Source organism: Erythranthe guttata, chromosome 3 (genome assembly GCF_056151865.1).
Source record: "Erythranthe guttata isolate IM_541 chromosome 3, IM_541, whole genome shotgun sequence".
Lineage (NCBI taxonomy): Eukaryota > Viridiplantae > Streptophyta > Magnoliopsida > Lamiales > Phrymaceae > Erythranthe > Erythranthe guttata.
Genome location: NC_142535.1, coordinates 16,399,552 through 16,414,968, shown reverse-complemented (window position 1 = coordinate 16,414,968; position 15,417 = coordinate 16,399,552). Strand labels below are relative to the sequence as shown.

The window sequence follows — 15,417 nt, the reverse complement described above, 5'->3', positions numbered from 1 at the left end:
TCTGATCTGATTAGTCCGATACTATATCCCTAGTTTGACCTTATAAATGTTGATAGAGATAATATTTAATTTCATAGCCAAACTAAAACTAACATGAACATAATTTATTGCTTTTGCTTTTAACATCTCCATGTTGGAGCTTCTTCTAATTAATTTCTAAAAAAAAATAATATGCTAAAGTATCTTATTAGATCTTATGAAGAGAATATACGATTTATTTCTGATTTCTTCTTATTTTTCTATTTGCTATCATATATTGTTCCATAGCCAGGCTGCACACAGAATCTAAAATCAAAGATAAATTAAGGCGGGTTGCCATAAATAAATAAACCGGATTATTTTGCATAACAACTATACATTTAATTTTAATTTTTACTTACTTAACGAATTATTTTAATTGTGTATTTAAATGTTAAGGGGGCGCGTGGGGTCCAGTAGGGTGACGTCACTGCTCGTGTGCGTGCTGCTCCGCATGAGGAGGTAGTGTGTGCGTATGTGGGTGGGTGCGCAACCCGCACTAATTAATTACTTTTTTTAATGTTAAACACTGATTTTGACCACTCCTTTGATCTTTTTAAACTGTTTTTTCTTTTATTCTTTTTTTAAATTTATAAAAATTAATTTATTTAGCTGTCTCAAATTATTTTTCTTCTTTGATTATAATAAAATTTCGCGCGTTATTGCTTGAAGAAAGTATATTCCAAAATTAACAAATTTTTATTCCAAAATTATTGGCACTACTAAGAGTGCAAATGGATTGAAAAGTCTTGAACTTGAATTCGAGGAGAATTTTAAATAACACACAATATAAAATAAGTAAATTGTATATTGACCATCATAATTCATAATTCAAAATCAGTTTTAAACTTATATTTAAATATTGGGTAAATTACGGTCACCCCGGAAGTAATGTCAAATTACAAAAAAAATCCCTCCTGTTTGGGTAATACAATCACCCCTCAACTAAAGCTCTTCTTACACGTCCACCCTTGCGATGTAAAATTTAGTAGAATCTTCTAGATTATATGGAATATTCTCAAGTTTGTACCCGTTTTATCCCATTCGAGCTCCACATTTTGAAGCAAGATGATTATAAGATGTGTTTTTTGGCTTGTACATATCAAATTGTGATGCATCAGAAATTGTATTTTTGCACAAAACGAGTACAAACTGGAGAACATTCCACGGAATCTAGAAGATTATGTAGAATTTGATACCATAAGTGTGGACGTGTAAGAAGATTGATAGTTGAAAGGTAGTTGTAATTACCCAAACATGAGGGAGTTTTTTGTAATTTAACATTACCTCAGGGTGCGTAGTTGTAATTTACCCTTAAATATTTAGAATTAATTGTCTAATGAATTTGATGGGCCTAAACAAATATATATGGCCCAATATAAATCAGATCGGATTTGTCCAAATATTCATAACCAGATCAATTTCCAAGAACAAGCCCAACTTTTTTTTTTAAATTAAATTAACTTTTAACTATGAATATTGAATAGTCTAATCATCACTACGACCCCTTAACTAATACTCCTATTATATACAAATCAAATTTGTTTAATATAAAAGTAATTAAATTCATTGTTCACTCGAGTCCAGATATCTCTGTTCGGGATTGTTTTTATTTTTATTTTACAAATACACATAGAAATAAATTACTTATTAAAAAATATTCGATGAAAAAACAAATTGATCTCTAGACATTGACTTTGGTGTTCTCTTTTGTTGCCAACATGTCTGAAATTTCCTTCACCAGTGTACTTCTGAGCTGGTCAATCCCCTAATAAATTGCAGTAACAAGTCAAATCAAGAGAGAGAGAGAGAGAGAGAGAGAGAGAGAGAGAGAGAGAGAGAGAGAGAGAGAGGTGTTACCTTTTCCCATACATCAACAAGATAGGTTACAAATAAATAACCATCAATTGTGCTAAAGGCATGGCATTCTTGAATAACCAATCCAATCTCAGACATAAGGCAAACAAACTGAAAATTAAACAAAAGAAATTAACCCTTCACTTATTATAAAATAGAAGAGAAAAAAAATTATAACTCGTGTATGGCACCACGAAAATAACATATTTAGAGCGACAAGGCAATATTACAGCGCTAAGTAGCTTCGGTTTATCTTTCGTTGCAATTGTTATCTCATGAAGTAGCCTGACAAAAAAAATTGAATTTAAAAAAAAAAATCGAGAATTCGAAAGAAATGAGAAACTTAGGTACAACTTATAATTTTGGTTTGAGATAATAACTTGTCATTCCCTCCTTCACCGAAGCTTGGTTGGGCATAATTGCCAAGATTATGAGGCTGCATGCAGATCTATTAACGAACAAAGATCGAAGCGTTATAAACATCTACAATTTTTTTCAAATATCATTTTTTTATTTTATTTTTTTGTCGAAGAGTACCTTCACGAGGCGGATATGAACTGCAGGTCCGGTGAGAAAGAGAGGATCGCGAGCCGTATCCAACAGTTTCTTGTGCATGAGTACATCCTTTGCTTGTTCGGCATCAATATCCGATGCGTAACTACGTACAACGTACAACATCATGTACTTATGTTATATATAGTAAAATCGCAATTATCAAAAGCAAATTTTATTACGAAAACTCATCATATATAGTAAAGTATATATATTTCTTCGACGAATATAATGTCGATATAAATAAATAAATAAATAAATGTTACCGGAGAGGAAGCATGCTAAAATGAGCCCACAACTCATCTTCAAAACCCGGTTCAGCAGCTTCTTCAACATTCAACTCTCTCAATCTACACATAACTTCATTAAAAACTGCAACTTTCTGGTGGTTTCTTGTACGGCTTTGCCGGCTGCTATCTCCCATTTACAAAAATTAAATTTAAAAAAAAAATTGGATCTTTTTTTTTTTTTAATAAACTTTGATTAAGATTCCAATATTTCCCAATCTCTGCTATATACAACTTTATTTAAATTAGCCCTAATTGGTTTGTCTGATTTTCCATAATTAGGGTTTCTTTATTCATTACATCCATTTCAAAGCTGACTGGATCTTTCGATTAAACTAATGTTGTAGGAAAAAACCACTCTACCCACCTTCGAGATTATCCAATTAAATTGTTTGGTAGTCTTCTTAATTACACACTTGAGCTTGATTATGATGTTTTCTTTTAATCTTGTGATTAATGTATTGCAATTGGGTTTAGCCACTAATGAGATTTATGATCGATACCTCCTTGCTTTAATTAATTTTTTCTTTTCTTTTTCAAACCGATGGGTTTTTTTCCCCATCAATCATACATTTTAATAATATTTTTTTATTATTTTTATATTATAGTTCATGACAATTTTTAAAGTCGTTCTTTATAATTTCGATTTTTAACGTTGATTGAATTAGGTCGTGAGACATAAACTATGAATTAAAACTTTGTCAAATTGAATGAATTTTCTATTTGGGAACAAATAGACCAATACCTGTCATAATGTATCAGTTATGTATTATTCAATTATACTCTTACTAACTCTTCAAGACTCTTTCTCTAGTAGTAAACAAGGTTATTTTGGTCCATCATTATCTATTTTCCTCAAATCAAGATATATATTTATTGAAATTTTTAATACTTGAGCAAATGTGATGAACTAGAAGATGAGAACTATTTAGGAACAAATGGAGTAAATTAAACGGGTATGCCATATTGGGGCCAGGGCTAAAAACCATGCCATATGGGACACATTTGATTAAATTTATTATATATATAAAATAAAAAAAAAAAAATTGATTGCGTTAAAACCTCTTACCAAACTCCATGAAACTAAACAAAATGACACTAATAAAAGTACATAAATTTGTACTAGTGAACCAATTTTTTTTTTTTTAATCATAGGTGAAGTGATTGACAAAATATTTACATCTCTATTCCTTGCATTTTATAAATGTTTCTAAATGATGGTGCTGTATTTTAAATATACAAAACGTTGATATTGCAAAAATATTAACAAACAATCAACAAAGACTCCATGGCCCAATGGATAAGGCGCTGGTCTACGAAACCAGAGATTCTGGGTTCGATCCCCAGTGGAGTCGTTTATTTAAACTTATTTATGATTTTTTATTATTTATTTTTTAATTTTCAGCAATCCGATCATTGGTTCCGGTCTTACAGGCCCAAATACGGAATCTGGGCCTTAATAATTTGGTCCTTTTGTGTTAAAAAAAGGGTAAATTACAAAAACCCCCCTGAGATATGGTCACATTACAAAACCCCCCCTCTTGTTTGGATAATTACATATACCCCCCTAAACTATGATTTTTTCTTACACCTCCACCCTTATTGTGCCAAATTCAATATAATCATCTAGATTCCGTGTAATGTGCTCTAGTTTGTATTCGTTTTGTGTAAAAATACAGTTTCTGATGGACTACAAACTGATATACACAAGCTAAAAATCACATATTATGATCATCTTACTTCATAATGTAGAATTTGAATGGTATAAAACGGGTACAAAAGTGATAATATTTCATATAAACTCGAAGATTCCACTAAATTTGAAGAACTGAGGGGGTGGTTGTAATTATCCAAACAAGAGGGGTGTTTTTGTAATTTAACCATACCTCAGGGGGGTGTTTGTAATTTACCCGTTGAAAAAATAGTACCCATTATGTTGACCCTAAACCGACATATAAAATATAAGCTTATAATCGTGCACGCGCTTTTAGTAGTATTAAAAGGTTTGACTGATAATGAGTGATTGATAATGCAAAAAATAAAACATGTTGACCCACATAAATAAATGTTCGTTGGAAGCAACTAATAATACCGGTGGAGTGGAGTAGTAAATGAGATAGAGTATTAATTATTAGTATGGGAATCTTTGTCTGATGCCAATATATTTATTATTTATTATTTAATATAGTAAATATTTAAATCAGACCCCCCTCCCTCCCTCTCTCTGTTGGAAAAACAATATTTGCAGAGATTCTTTTTTTCTTCATCAATAAATACTGTGACAGTGTAACTTGTTCTTCATATTTATTGTTTCAAGCAGCAATCCCACTTCTCTCATTTACTCACTCAACTAACTTTTCATTTATTTATTTTTTTCATTAGGAAAAAGGTGAAATGGGAGAAATAATAGTTGGGAAAGTAAAATAATAGTACAAACTAGATAGATTAATAACCTTACTTAAATAATACTCTCGGTTTTGACTCGGCGACAACATGTTAAAGTATTAATTCGATAATTTAATATTGTTCAATTATATTAATTTATAGTGGTTTAGCTGTAAATCGATTAGAATATTTAGTACAAATGGTAAATAATGGAATTAGACTCAATATATAGTTGAAGTTATAAATTGAGTGGGAATTAGGTTTTTAACTACCCTAAAAATACTTGTCTGTACTTTTTTAAATGTTGAGATAACAATATTATATCATGAACGTCTCGTGATTAATCTTGAAGAATTTCTTAATTGGATTTAGTGACAGTATTTGAGTTGAAACTTACAGAATAATCAAAACTATATATCAAAATTATTGAAAAGCAAACAAGAATGAATAGATCGAGTTAACTTAGTTTACTATATTAGAAGAAATAAAATAAAAAATGTGAACCTTAAAGAACTGTATTGTTGTTGCTAATTAATATCTCCGGATATAAATCTCGTCGTCGTCACGCACAAGTGAAAATGGCACTGAGATATTGGCACGGCTCAATCAGAAACGAAAAACGAACTCTTACCAAAATAGCGTGTAAAGTTCGTCACATCTGAGTGACCCGAGCCAACATCATAGTGACTATTTCAAACACATCTCCTTCAGTGGGGGGAGAGAGAGAGAGAGAGAGAGAGAGAGAGAGAGAGAGAGAGAGAGAGAGAGAGAGAGGGATGTATGAGAAATATGAAGAAATGGTGTTGATTTTGGTGGGGTTTTTAAAGAAGAAAGAAAGGAAGAAAAAATGTGTGAGCATTTAAAATGATCCTACTTACCAAACACGAGAAAGAGAAAAAGTGGACAAGGGCCATTAATGGCAACAGATGACCCATAAATACATAATATTCTGTATGTATATATATTTATATATATATAATCGAACTCTAAATTGCAATGAATATAAATATAAAGGAATTAATCGCCCCCCATAACTGTACAGTACACAGTCTCCCTCTTCCTATTCTGAACTGTGCAGCGCAGTGTATTTAATTCTATTACATGGAATCTGATCATCTATTATATATTGTGTGAACTTATTAGTTTTTTTTTTGTTTTTTGTCCGATCCACTACTGCTTATAAGTTTGTTTATGAATCAGCTTATTTCATGTAGGTAACATGCATAAATCAACTTTCTCAGGTTGACATTTTTTATTAAAATAATCGGTTTAGAATAAATTCCATACAAAAATGACAAAATTAGATAAATATTTGGATAATGACATATGATATTTTACTTACTCCAATTGGAGTGTACGTAGAAAAAATATAATAGTAGTCATATTGGTAATAATTGCTCTCTTATCTTATATTTGTGTTTTCTTGATTATTGAAGTTGTAACAAACAAAATACCTTTTTGTTGTGAATTTAAGCTACATAACTATCAAAACCAAGTAGACACTACGAATTGTTGCAACAGTTAAACCAATAGTCACATAATGAACATGCATAGTTGCATAGATAAAATGAAAGCAATAATACAGTAGAGAACATAAAGATTTATAGTGATTCGATGGTATCACATAGTTACATCCACTGTTCAAAGAGAAAACAATTGAGCTCTAAAATCTAGAGGTTTACACGCAGTGGCGGAGCCAGGATTTGCGGTGAGGGTGGGCTAAAATTTTACGGGGTTCGAAAGTAGAGCCCCCGAATTTTTTTAAGAATTTTTTTAAAAAATATAGAGCAAAATAAATAGAAATTTGTATATTTTAATTAAATTATATATCTTAAATTGTAAATTGTCCAAAATATAATTATTAGAGCTCTTTAAACTATATTACAAATATGTTGGGTGGGCTAATTAAAATAGATTATAATTAAAATAGTGTATAAAAATAATAACTAAACCTAATTAGCATTAAAATATTCTATAAAAAAAATAAACCAGGGTGGGCTGAAGCCCACCCACCCTTCAACGTGGCTCCGCCACTGTTTACACGTTACAAGAATGATGATCAAACACTCACACTTCTCTTTGAAGATCCGATCCGTTCCGATTGATTCTCCTTCAAGCCACGAGCTCTTCTTGCTTTATATACATAGTCAACTCTAGCTAACAGCAAATTGCTCGATCTCCGAGTTTCCAATGTGAGCTGGGTAAGTGTCACCACCAGAACAAGTGATCCAACCTTTCTTGTAGTTTACAGCAGCAACGTTTTGCACTTTACAACTCACTTTTCTCGGCTCGATATTGTTGAAAGAATATCCACATGGCTTGTAATATAACACTTTTAATATTAGAAAGCTAAGATAAAGATTTTTAAATTCATATAATTTAATTTACTTCATTTATTAGGAAAATTAATATTTGGCCTTAATTTATGGATAAATTCCACTTTCCCCCCTTGTACTTTGGTTGGATATCACTTACCGCCTCTTCCTCTTCCACGACCTCGTCCACGTCCTCGGGCTCTTTGGAACGTAGTACGTCTTTCATCTTTTTCTTTGAAAGAGAGCTTTGCTTGAAAAGCATGCTCCACCGATTCTTGTCTTGGCTTCACTCTTTCTTCATGGGCTTGCAGCGATCCGGCAAGCTCGTCAACGGTCATGGTGTCCAAATCCTTAGACTCTTCGATGGCCACGACCACGTAATTGAACTTTGGAGTTAAGGATCGTAGAATCTTTCCAACGACCCGATCATCCATGATGTCATCTCCATACCTCTTCATTTCATTAACATTGGCCAAAACTCTTGACATGTAATTCGAGATTGATTCGGATTCCTTCATTTTCAGCGACTCGAACTCTCCTCTTAATGTTTGGAGACGAACTCTCTTTACTTTATCAACTCCTTTAAAAGAAGTTTGAAGAATATCCCATGCTTGCTTGGAGGTGGTTGCGCTAGCAACCTTCTCGAACATCACCTCATCTAAGCCTTGATGAATGACCATAAGGGCCTTTTGATCTTTCTTTACGGAGGCAACATCTTCACCCTCAACTCCATTCTCAACAGGTTCCCAAGCATCATAAGCTCCAAGCAACGCCTTCATTCGGATGCACCAAGTTCCATAATTTTCTTTTGTGAGTTTTGGAACTTGAAATGGAATTCCGTTCGACATTATTTTCTTCAAACTTACGTCTCTCCAAACACAAGTTAGCTCTTGATACCACTTTGTTGGAAAATTGGAGAGCACACTCACTCAACACTCACACACACACACACACATACAAAGTGGAGGAGAATAGGAGAATTCTATTAAACTTGAAAACTTGACTTGTTACAAATGGCTAGAGTTCATGTGGTATTTATAGGATTTTCCCAAGATGAATCTAGTCTAGTACATGTATCACTATTTAATTTAATTCTTCCCCTCTAACTAGTACATGAACTTTAATTAAAACCAAATACATGAATAAGCTAATACATGAATTAACCTTCTAGAATATTCATTAATACACTTAATCTAGTTTATTATTTCAACATTCCCTTGGTCGCTCTTCACCTAATCCCCACGCCGTTAGAATGCGCGTGGCTTTCACATGCAATGTTTGTGGCCAGCGCACAACTCGTGCCGTCAATCCACATGCCTATACAGACGGCACCGTATTCGTTCAGATGCGTATATGCCATTGCGTGATGTGTATAATCGAACTTCACTTATGTAGAATACCACATCTTTCGACTAAGCTAATCATATTATTATATTGTGCAATCAGCAACTATTTATTATCGTTCGAAATGTCGTTAGCAAAATAAAACATAGCTAGTATGGTTTGCTAGGATTCGGCGGAATATAGTTCTGAATGAAGTGTTGTTTCATTGCTACTGAATATTAGAGGAAGAATTTTGTCACGTTACTAATCGCATGGTATCCTATATTTGTTGTTATGTGTGAAATTCTCGGGTTCTATATGCGTTTATGGAATTTTATAGAATTGAAGTATTTTGACGGTGTTTCTTTTCGGGTAGTGTTGCGGATGAAGTGCTATGTGGATTCAAGTTTCAATCCGAACCCAAATAACGACGCGAGCTTCAACTATTTTGACCTGGACGAGGAATGCCATAAAATTGCAATTAGTGGCATTGATGTAAATGTGTTGTACATTCTATCGGCCTCATGGGTTTTTTCTTACTTTATCGTGGTTGTGTAAATACGGGTATCTCGTTGTTGGTATAGTTGAATACGTTAGTGTTACTTCTTCTATAGTTTTTACAATCACCTTGTTGTGAATCAAGCCCCCAAGGGAGTTTACTTGGTTGCTCGTTGATTTCTTGATGTTATTAACTTATTATCGCTACCCGAAAAAAAAATGAAAGAGATATCACCTAGTCGAGCGTATGTTTTAATATTTTTACACGGCATGACATTATTTTTAGCTGATGTAAGTACCGATGGCATTTCGAATATGTTACGTTTCGACTTGCTACGCTGGTCGAGAACTAAAATCTCGTGTTTATTTTTCGTCACGACCATTTATAAGCACTGTTTATACTATATGCTACACCCGTTGAACTTATCACGCATTTATTTTTCCTATTTTTTTCGGGTCAAAATTCGAAAGGCAATTTTGACAAATTTTATTAGTGTGGAAACTTATAAATGCCTCCACGTGATTTTTCCACACTGAAATATCAAAACTTATCCTGCACTGATAAATTTGTGTTCAAATAATTAACATCACAAACATCCAAATTCCTCAACGTCAGCCAAATGACTTTAATTTGCACCACATAAAGCTATAGCTCAGAAAAAACACACCACACAGATTGAACAGCAAAAATCAATCCCTTTGTTTTTCTTGATTTTCTGATTTTATTCCTAAAAAAAAAAACCAGAATCATCATCACATATCGAATGGCTTCTGTTACCATTCCATCATTCTCCGGGCTTAAGGCCGGTGGCACCATCCCATTTCCTAAAGCCACCACCGCAAAATTCGCCGTCGCCGCCCCGACAGCTTCGAAGCTCGCCGTTAGGGCCTCGTTAAAGGACCTCGGCGTGGCAGCTGCTGTGGCCGCCGCCGCCGCTGGTGTGGTGCTGGCCGGCAACGGCAACGCCATGGCCATCCAGATCACTCTTGGCGGCGACGACGGATCGCTGGCTTTCATCCCACAAAACTTCGAAGTTCCGGCCGGGGAGAAAATCGTCTTTTTCAACAATGCCGGATTCCCACACAACGTGGTGTTCGACGAGGACGAAGTCCCGGCCGGAGTCGACGCGTCGAAGATTTCAATGTCGGAAGAAGACTTGCTCAATGCCAAAGGGGATACATATGTAGTCACTTTGACACAAAAAGGAACATATAGTTTCTATTGTGCTCCTCACCAAGGAGCAGGCATGGTTGGAAAAGTAACTGTCAAATAAATTAGTTATGACAGTTTGAGAAGACTCATTAATAAAACAGTTATATTTCTTTGTGGTATCATCCTTCGATGCATTTTACTTACAAGTTTTACGTATATTCGATCTATTTACAAACCCCCTTTCTGGGCGGAAAAAAAAAATATATATATATAATATATACGATTGCTATGTTGTCAAAGCATCCGGAAGGTTCGTGGGAGCACCTAGAACCTTCCCACCAACGTCCGGGAATGTTTCGTATCCAGACAAAGCGTTTACCTTTCCATCACCATCAATCTCCACCGGGTATTTCAGTATATGCCCTTGCAATGGAGCGAACTTCTCAGCCGTGAATCTCTTCCAATTATTCTCCGCAACACAGTTCACACTCTTTACGCACTCCAAACTCGATGGATCTTTGAAACGATTATCTACCTTCCCCAAATGCTCTGCCCATAGCGACAGTCTATATCCATATACCTGCATAATAAGTTTTAAATTTTTATTTTTTTTCGTATTTTTAATGCTATATATATTTAACGAGATACATTGGAAGCTGACCTGGCCATGTGGGTGTTCCTTATTTTTAATCCAGGTGTAACGGGGCTGATAAGCACCCATCGCTATCTCTGTATCTCTCGAACCAGCCATGGATCTTTGATTGATATTTGCGGACCCCACTATAACGTACTCATCATCAACCACCATTCCCTTTGCATGTACATAGATCATAAACCGTCCCGATTTTTGTGAAGCCGATTCCTGTGTAAGAAATTTCTCTTGAACTAAATATTTATATACAGATATATCCTATAGATCGAAAGTTTGAGAAAATGCGAGAAATAATTGACCGTAGATCCGTTTGAAGAGGATACACCGTTTCTGTTTGGTTCGTCTAGAGGCTCCTCCCGATTGCCTAGACAATAGAAGTTGAGATAGTCGGTCGGATGTACGTTCTTGAGCTTAGCAGATTTGATCTCTTTAGCAATAATTTCATACATCATTTGCATTGTTTGTCCCTACAAGAGCAAAAAATTAGTATGATTGTAGACTCTGATCACAAAATTTTGCTCATCAGTGTAAAACTATGTAAATGACGGCTTATATTTCCTATCGATAGTTTATCTAATTTGTAATGATAAAGAAATGAAGGGATTAATCCTTTTACCTGCCAATAAAGGATTTCTTGTACAGAAGCAGAATCGGGAGCACCCTCGGGCCACATTGGTATAACAATGTAAACAGTGAATCTCTCCTTTGCCCGTATTTTACTTACGATTTTTAATGCCAATTCCATTGGAATTAAATTGTCAGCACCTGACATCAACGATTTGTTATACTATAAGTAAAATATAAAGCTGAAATTAACAAAAAATCGTCTACTTATTCAATTACCTGCATTTTTATAGGAGGGCCAAGCATAAGACGACCCAAGAAAATACTGATTCTCAATGTATATGAAGTGTTGAGCAGACCTAATTGCTTGGATATATGCCATTTGAATACTTCTATCTATCACCAAACTCTTTGCACAAACCAGATTCTGCATGCATGCAATACATTGATTGCTTCAGACACGTGTTCGTAAAATCACAAATTTAAAGATTTTTCTTAACAAGCTAATAAGTTTGAGCAATACTTGTTGCTCAGCTGCGTGGACAGTTTTCGGAAATCCAGTCAACGATCCAGAATCTATAGATCGGAAAACCTGTTTAAATTCAAAATATATAACCAAAGATCAATTTATTACCAAAAAAAGAAAAGGAGAAAAAGAAAAAAAGATTCTACATATTTGAGATATTCTTGACCTGGACATGCCAATTCTCGGGGTCATCTTCCTTGGAAACCCTTAAAGAAGGATGATCGTTCGGAAGTGTTGAAGAAGGACTGGTAATCCACGAAATTCGCTCGATCTTTATCAATGCATCATCGTGCCAATGGGATATTCTCTTAAACCGTTGGCCAAATTCTGACCATTTAGTGGCTTTTTTCCAACGCTGCTCGAAATTGGTTAGCACATCGTACGCAGCTGGACCTTCGATTTTGCAGTGCAAATCATGCCATGGCTGTCTCGGTGCCTTAGTTCCTGGCTATGAAAAATACACACAAGTAAGAATCCGTTATTTTAGATAGAGAGAGAGAGAGAGAGAGAGAGAGAGAGAGAGAGAGAGAGAGAGAGAGAGAGAGAGAGAGAGAGAGAGAGAGAGAGAGAGAGAGAGAGAGAGAGAGAGAGAGAGAGAGAGAGAGAGAGAGAGAGAGAGAGAGAGAGAGAGAGAGAGAGAGAGAGAGAGAGAGAGAGAGAGAGAGAGAGAGAGGTGGTTTACCGCAAATGTGGGATTGTGAAAATCATCGTGAAAGACGGTATTGAGGTCACGGAATAGTCTGTGATCGGGCGTATCGTAGCGGCCGTCGCAAAGATCGAGACCGCCGATGAATGAAGTGATCTTACGGTTATTGCCGTTGCCTTGAGTGTCCACAATTACACATTTCTGATGGTGAGTGTATAGAGATCCAACGACCTAGATATCTCGGAAATTTAAAGTACTTTCAAAATCATTACCAATTATATGTATACATGTATATTGGGGCAGAAATCGGACGCATTGGATTAGAATAACACTTTTGGAGAAAATGAATTCCAATTTTGTTCCAAAATAAATCGGGAAAATGGAAAGCGGTGAATTTCGGAAATTGGAAAGCAAACACTTTTACCAAAACCAAATTTTCTTGGATCGCAATCGACGGAATTCAGGACTTTTACATAAAAGTATAAAATGCATAATAATAATGATAATCTAGGTGTAATTTTCGTAATTAATTTTCGAAATGTGAATCATATTGGAAATAAGAATCTCATATATATTATATGATCCGAAAAAATCGAAAATTAGGGACTTGGAATGAAAAACATTGTTCCAAAATCGGAAAATTTTGGGTCAAAATTGACGGGAATCGGAAAAACATACGATAAGAGAAAGTAAAAAAAAACATGCCTGCTGCTTGAAAATGCTAAGCTTACTGCTGGCATAACGAGGGGCCAACACACAGTTCACCGAAGAATGCTTGAAGAACTTTCTAGTTTCTTCATCGTGCGTCTGCATCACCCCCGTCTGCCCCGAAATCGAAAGTAATCACAATTCACGATTAATTACAGATAAAAGAAACCGAAAATTAATTACATTTTGTTTGAATTTACCGTGTTGATGAAGAACTTGCTGTGAGAAGTCTTATCATCCCAAACAAGCAACAAAACTCTAACCCCTTCCTGAGATTTGTACTTAAGCAATTCCCCCAAATTCAAATTCCCGCCTTTCGGCAACGGCCGCGTCGGCTCTCTCACCAGCTTCACCTTATGGTAAATCGACCACCCGACAATGTACACCAAATGGTGCGCCTCCAATATCGCGTGGCATATATCTTCCCAGCATTGTTCGTGCTCGAACCTTCTCTGCTCGTCAAGCCCGATCTCCGGCAGCATTCCCTCCGGAACATGCGCGTCTTGGTACAGCGTCACCTTGCCGCCGTGCCGTAACGGGAAGTAGCTCTCCTTCAATTCGTGGTCTTCGGAGATTCCGTTGAGGTAGGTAGGGTTTGTGTGGCAGGGTGTGAATTTGATCTCCAATCGGACGGCTGAATCGGGTTTGTGCGGCTTCCCGTACGGCCCGATCACCGGTACCCACTCGTCGATTGTCTCGCCGGCGGCGATTCGGCTCGCCGCCACGGTGGCGACTCCGATTAGGTCTGCGCCGAACACGTCGTTGTCCTTCACCTCGAATTCGACCTGCAATTTTTTAATTTGTTTCCTCAATTTGATATTTGCGTGTTTAATTTTAATTTTTGGGGGTTTTAATTTTGGTTGTACGGTACCTGTGAGACCGGGTGAGCTAAGGGGATTTTGAAATGTTCGTTCCAGACCGGGTTTTGCGAATTGGATATGATCCGGGTACGGGCGACCCGGGCTCCGGCGAGGCAGACGGTGACGTACGGGTCGCTGGTGATGATCTTCTTGCTGTGGTGTTTGTGGTCGGTGCCGTCGTGGTGGTGGTGGTTGGTTTGACGGCAGGCGAAGGCGGCGAAGAAGCGGCGGAGGCGTTCGGTGAGCAAGTCCATGTTCGGCAAGCATCGGGCTTCGATGATTTTAAGGTCGAGGTCGCCATGGAGGTACACTATATTGTTGTCTGGAGATTCTCCGGGCATCTTTTTTTAATTTTTTTTTAATTTTTATTGGAGAATGAAAATGTAAATGTGGCTGGGTTGCGGCGGAGAGTGGTGGTGGTTTTTGGTGTCCCCGCCGTGGACGATGGTGGAGGAGGGAGATGGAAGTGGGGGACAATTTTCGAAATATTCAAACGTAGGAGGGTGGTAAGTAGTTTGCTGTCTTTAAACTATGGACACGTGTAGGAACAAGATTTGATAATAAATTTGGACCTTTATTTAGAAAAATAAATAAATAAATAAAATCTTGCAAAGCATAAAATGAGCCTATTTTGGAGGGAAAATTATGGGTATCTTGTTCATGCCTTCATGCATTATCTAATATACAATTGCACGTGATCCAACTCAACCCTATCTGAAAATATGAGTTCCCTATCTTAATGTGGGACCCGCAATTGAGCTGGCCTAATCGAATTTCGATGGCTCGATCCAATTAATTTTTAGCCGAACTTAGTTTTCAGTTAGTCGATCGAGTTGAGTTTTAGCCATTTTATTAAATCCGATTCATGAGTCGATAGTATGATATGGCTCAACCCGAACTAAGATCACCCGATCAAATCAGCATAGAAGTTACAATTTACAACCGGATGTAATTATTTTATGTCATTTTTTGTAGAAAAAAAAAAAGTCAAGAAAAGATTAAGTGGTGGCGGTGGTAAATAATCAAATACGAATCAAGTGAATATTCTAATTTATGGAACATAATATGATCTT

The 15,417-nt window shown here is 36.0% G+C and overlaps 4 protein-coding genes, 1 non-coding gene and 1 pseudogene across 6 annotated transcripts; 3 read left to right on the top strand and 3 right to left on the bottom strand.

The window, feature by feature from the left end:
• Positions 1–1,439: 1,439 nt before the first annotated feature.
• On the bottom strand, positions 1,440–2,930 carry LOC148771944 (serine/threonine-protein kinase STY8-like). Its single transcript, XM_088815737.1, has 6 exons — positions 2,694–2,930; positions 2,413–2,533; positions 2,256–2,323; positions 2,106–2,160; positions 1,879–1,986; positions 1,440–1,786 (listed from the first exon to the last, which is right to left on the bottom strand). Exons 1-6 carry the CDS (start codon positions 2,849–2,851, stop codon positions 1,703–1,705), a joined length of 594 nt encoding a protein of 197 aa, XP_088671863.1. The 5' UTR covers positions 2,852–2,930; the 3' UTR covers positions 1,440–1,702.
• Positions 2,931–3,996: 1,066 nt separating this feature from the next.
• Positions 3,997–4,069, top strand: TRNAR-ACG (transfer RNA arginine (anticodon ACG)). The gene has a single exon. It is a non-coding gene; the product is annotated as a tRNA-Arg (tRNA).
• A 3,183-nt stretch (positions 4,070–7,252) lies between these two features.
• LOC148771942 (uncharacterized) lies at positions 7,253–8,262 on the bottom strand. Its single transcript, XM_088815289.1, has 2 exons — positions 7,575–8,262; positions 7,253–7,431 (listed from the first exon to the last, which is right to left on the bottom strand). Exons 1-2 carry the CDS (start codon positions 8,260–8,262, stop codon positions 7,253–7,255), a joined length of 867 nt encoding a protein of 288 aa, XP_088671415.1.
• A 165-nt stretch (positions 8,263–8,427) lies between these two features.
• Positions 8,428–9,350, top strand: LOC105950758 (uncharacterized; annotated as a pseudogene).
• A 649-nt stretch (positions 9,351–9,999) lies between these two features.
• Positions 10,000–10,570, top strand: PETE1 (plastocyanin 1). The gene has a single exon (XM_012974121.2). It carries the CDS (start codon positions 10,000–10,002, stop codon positions 10,507–10,509), a length of 510 nt encoding a protein of 169 aa, XP_012829575.2. The 3' UTR covers positions 10,510–10,570.
• On the bottom strand, positions 10,538–15,082 carry LOC105950757 (phospholipase D delta). 2 transcript variants are annotated; one of them, XM_012974123.2, is made up of 11 exons: positions 14,356–15,082; positions 13,685–14,269; positions 13,482–13,598; positions 12,813–13,007; positions 12,297–12,578; positions 12,128–12,196; positions 11,884–12,031; positions 11,657–11,805; positions 11,340–11,507; positions 11,050–11,250; positions 10,538–10,968 (listed from the first exon to the last, which is right to left on the bottom strand). In XM_012974123.2, the coding sequence occupies exons 1-11, from the start codon at positions 14,683–14,685 to the stop codon at positions 10,675–10,677; spliced, it is 2,538 nt and encodes an 845-aa protein (XP_012829577.2). In that variant the 5' UTR covers positions 14,686–15,082; the 3' UTR covers positions 10,538–10,674. The 2 variants fall into 2 exon arrangements, with proteins under 2 accessions (XP_012829577.2, XP_088671861.1); XM_088815735.1 differs by having other exon boundaries at positions 10,538–10,954; positions 14,356–15,000.
• Positions 15,083–15,417: the final 335 nt, after the last annotated feature.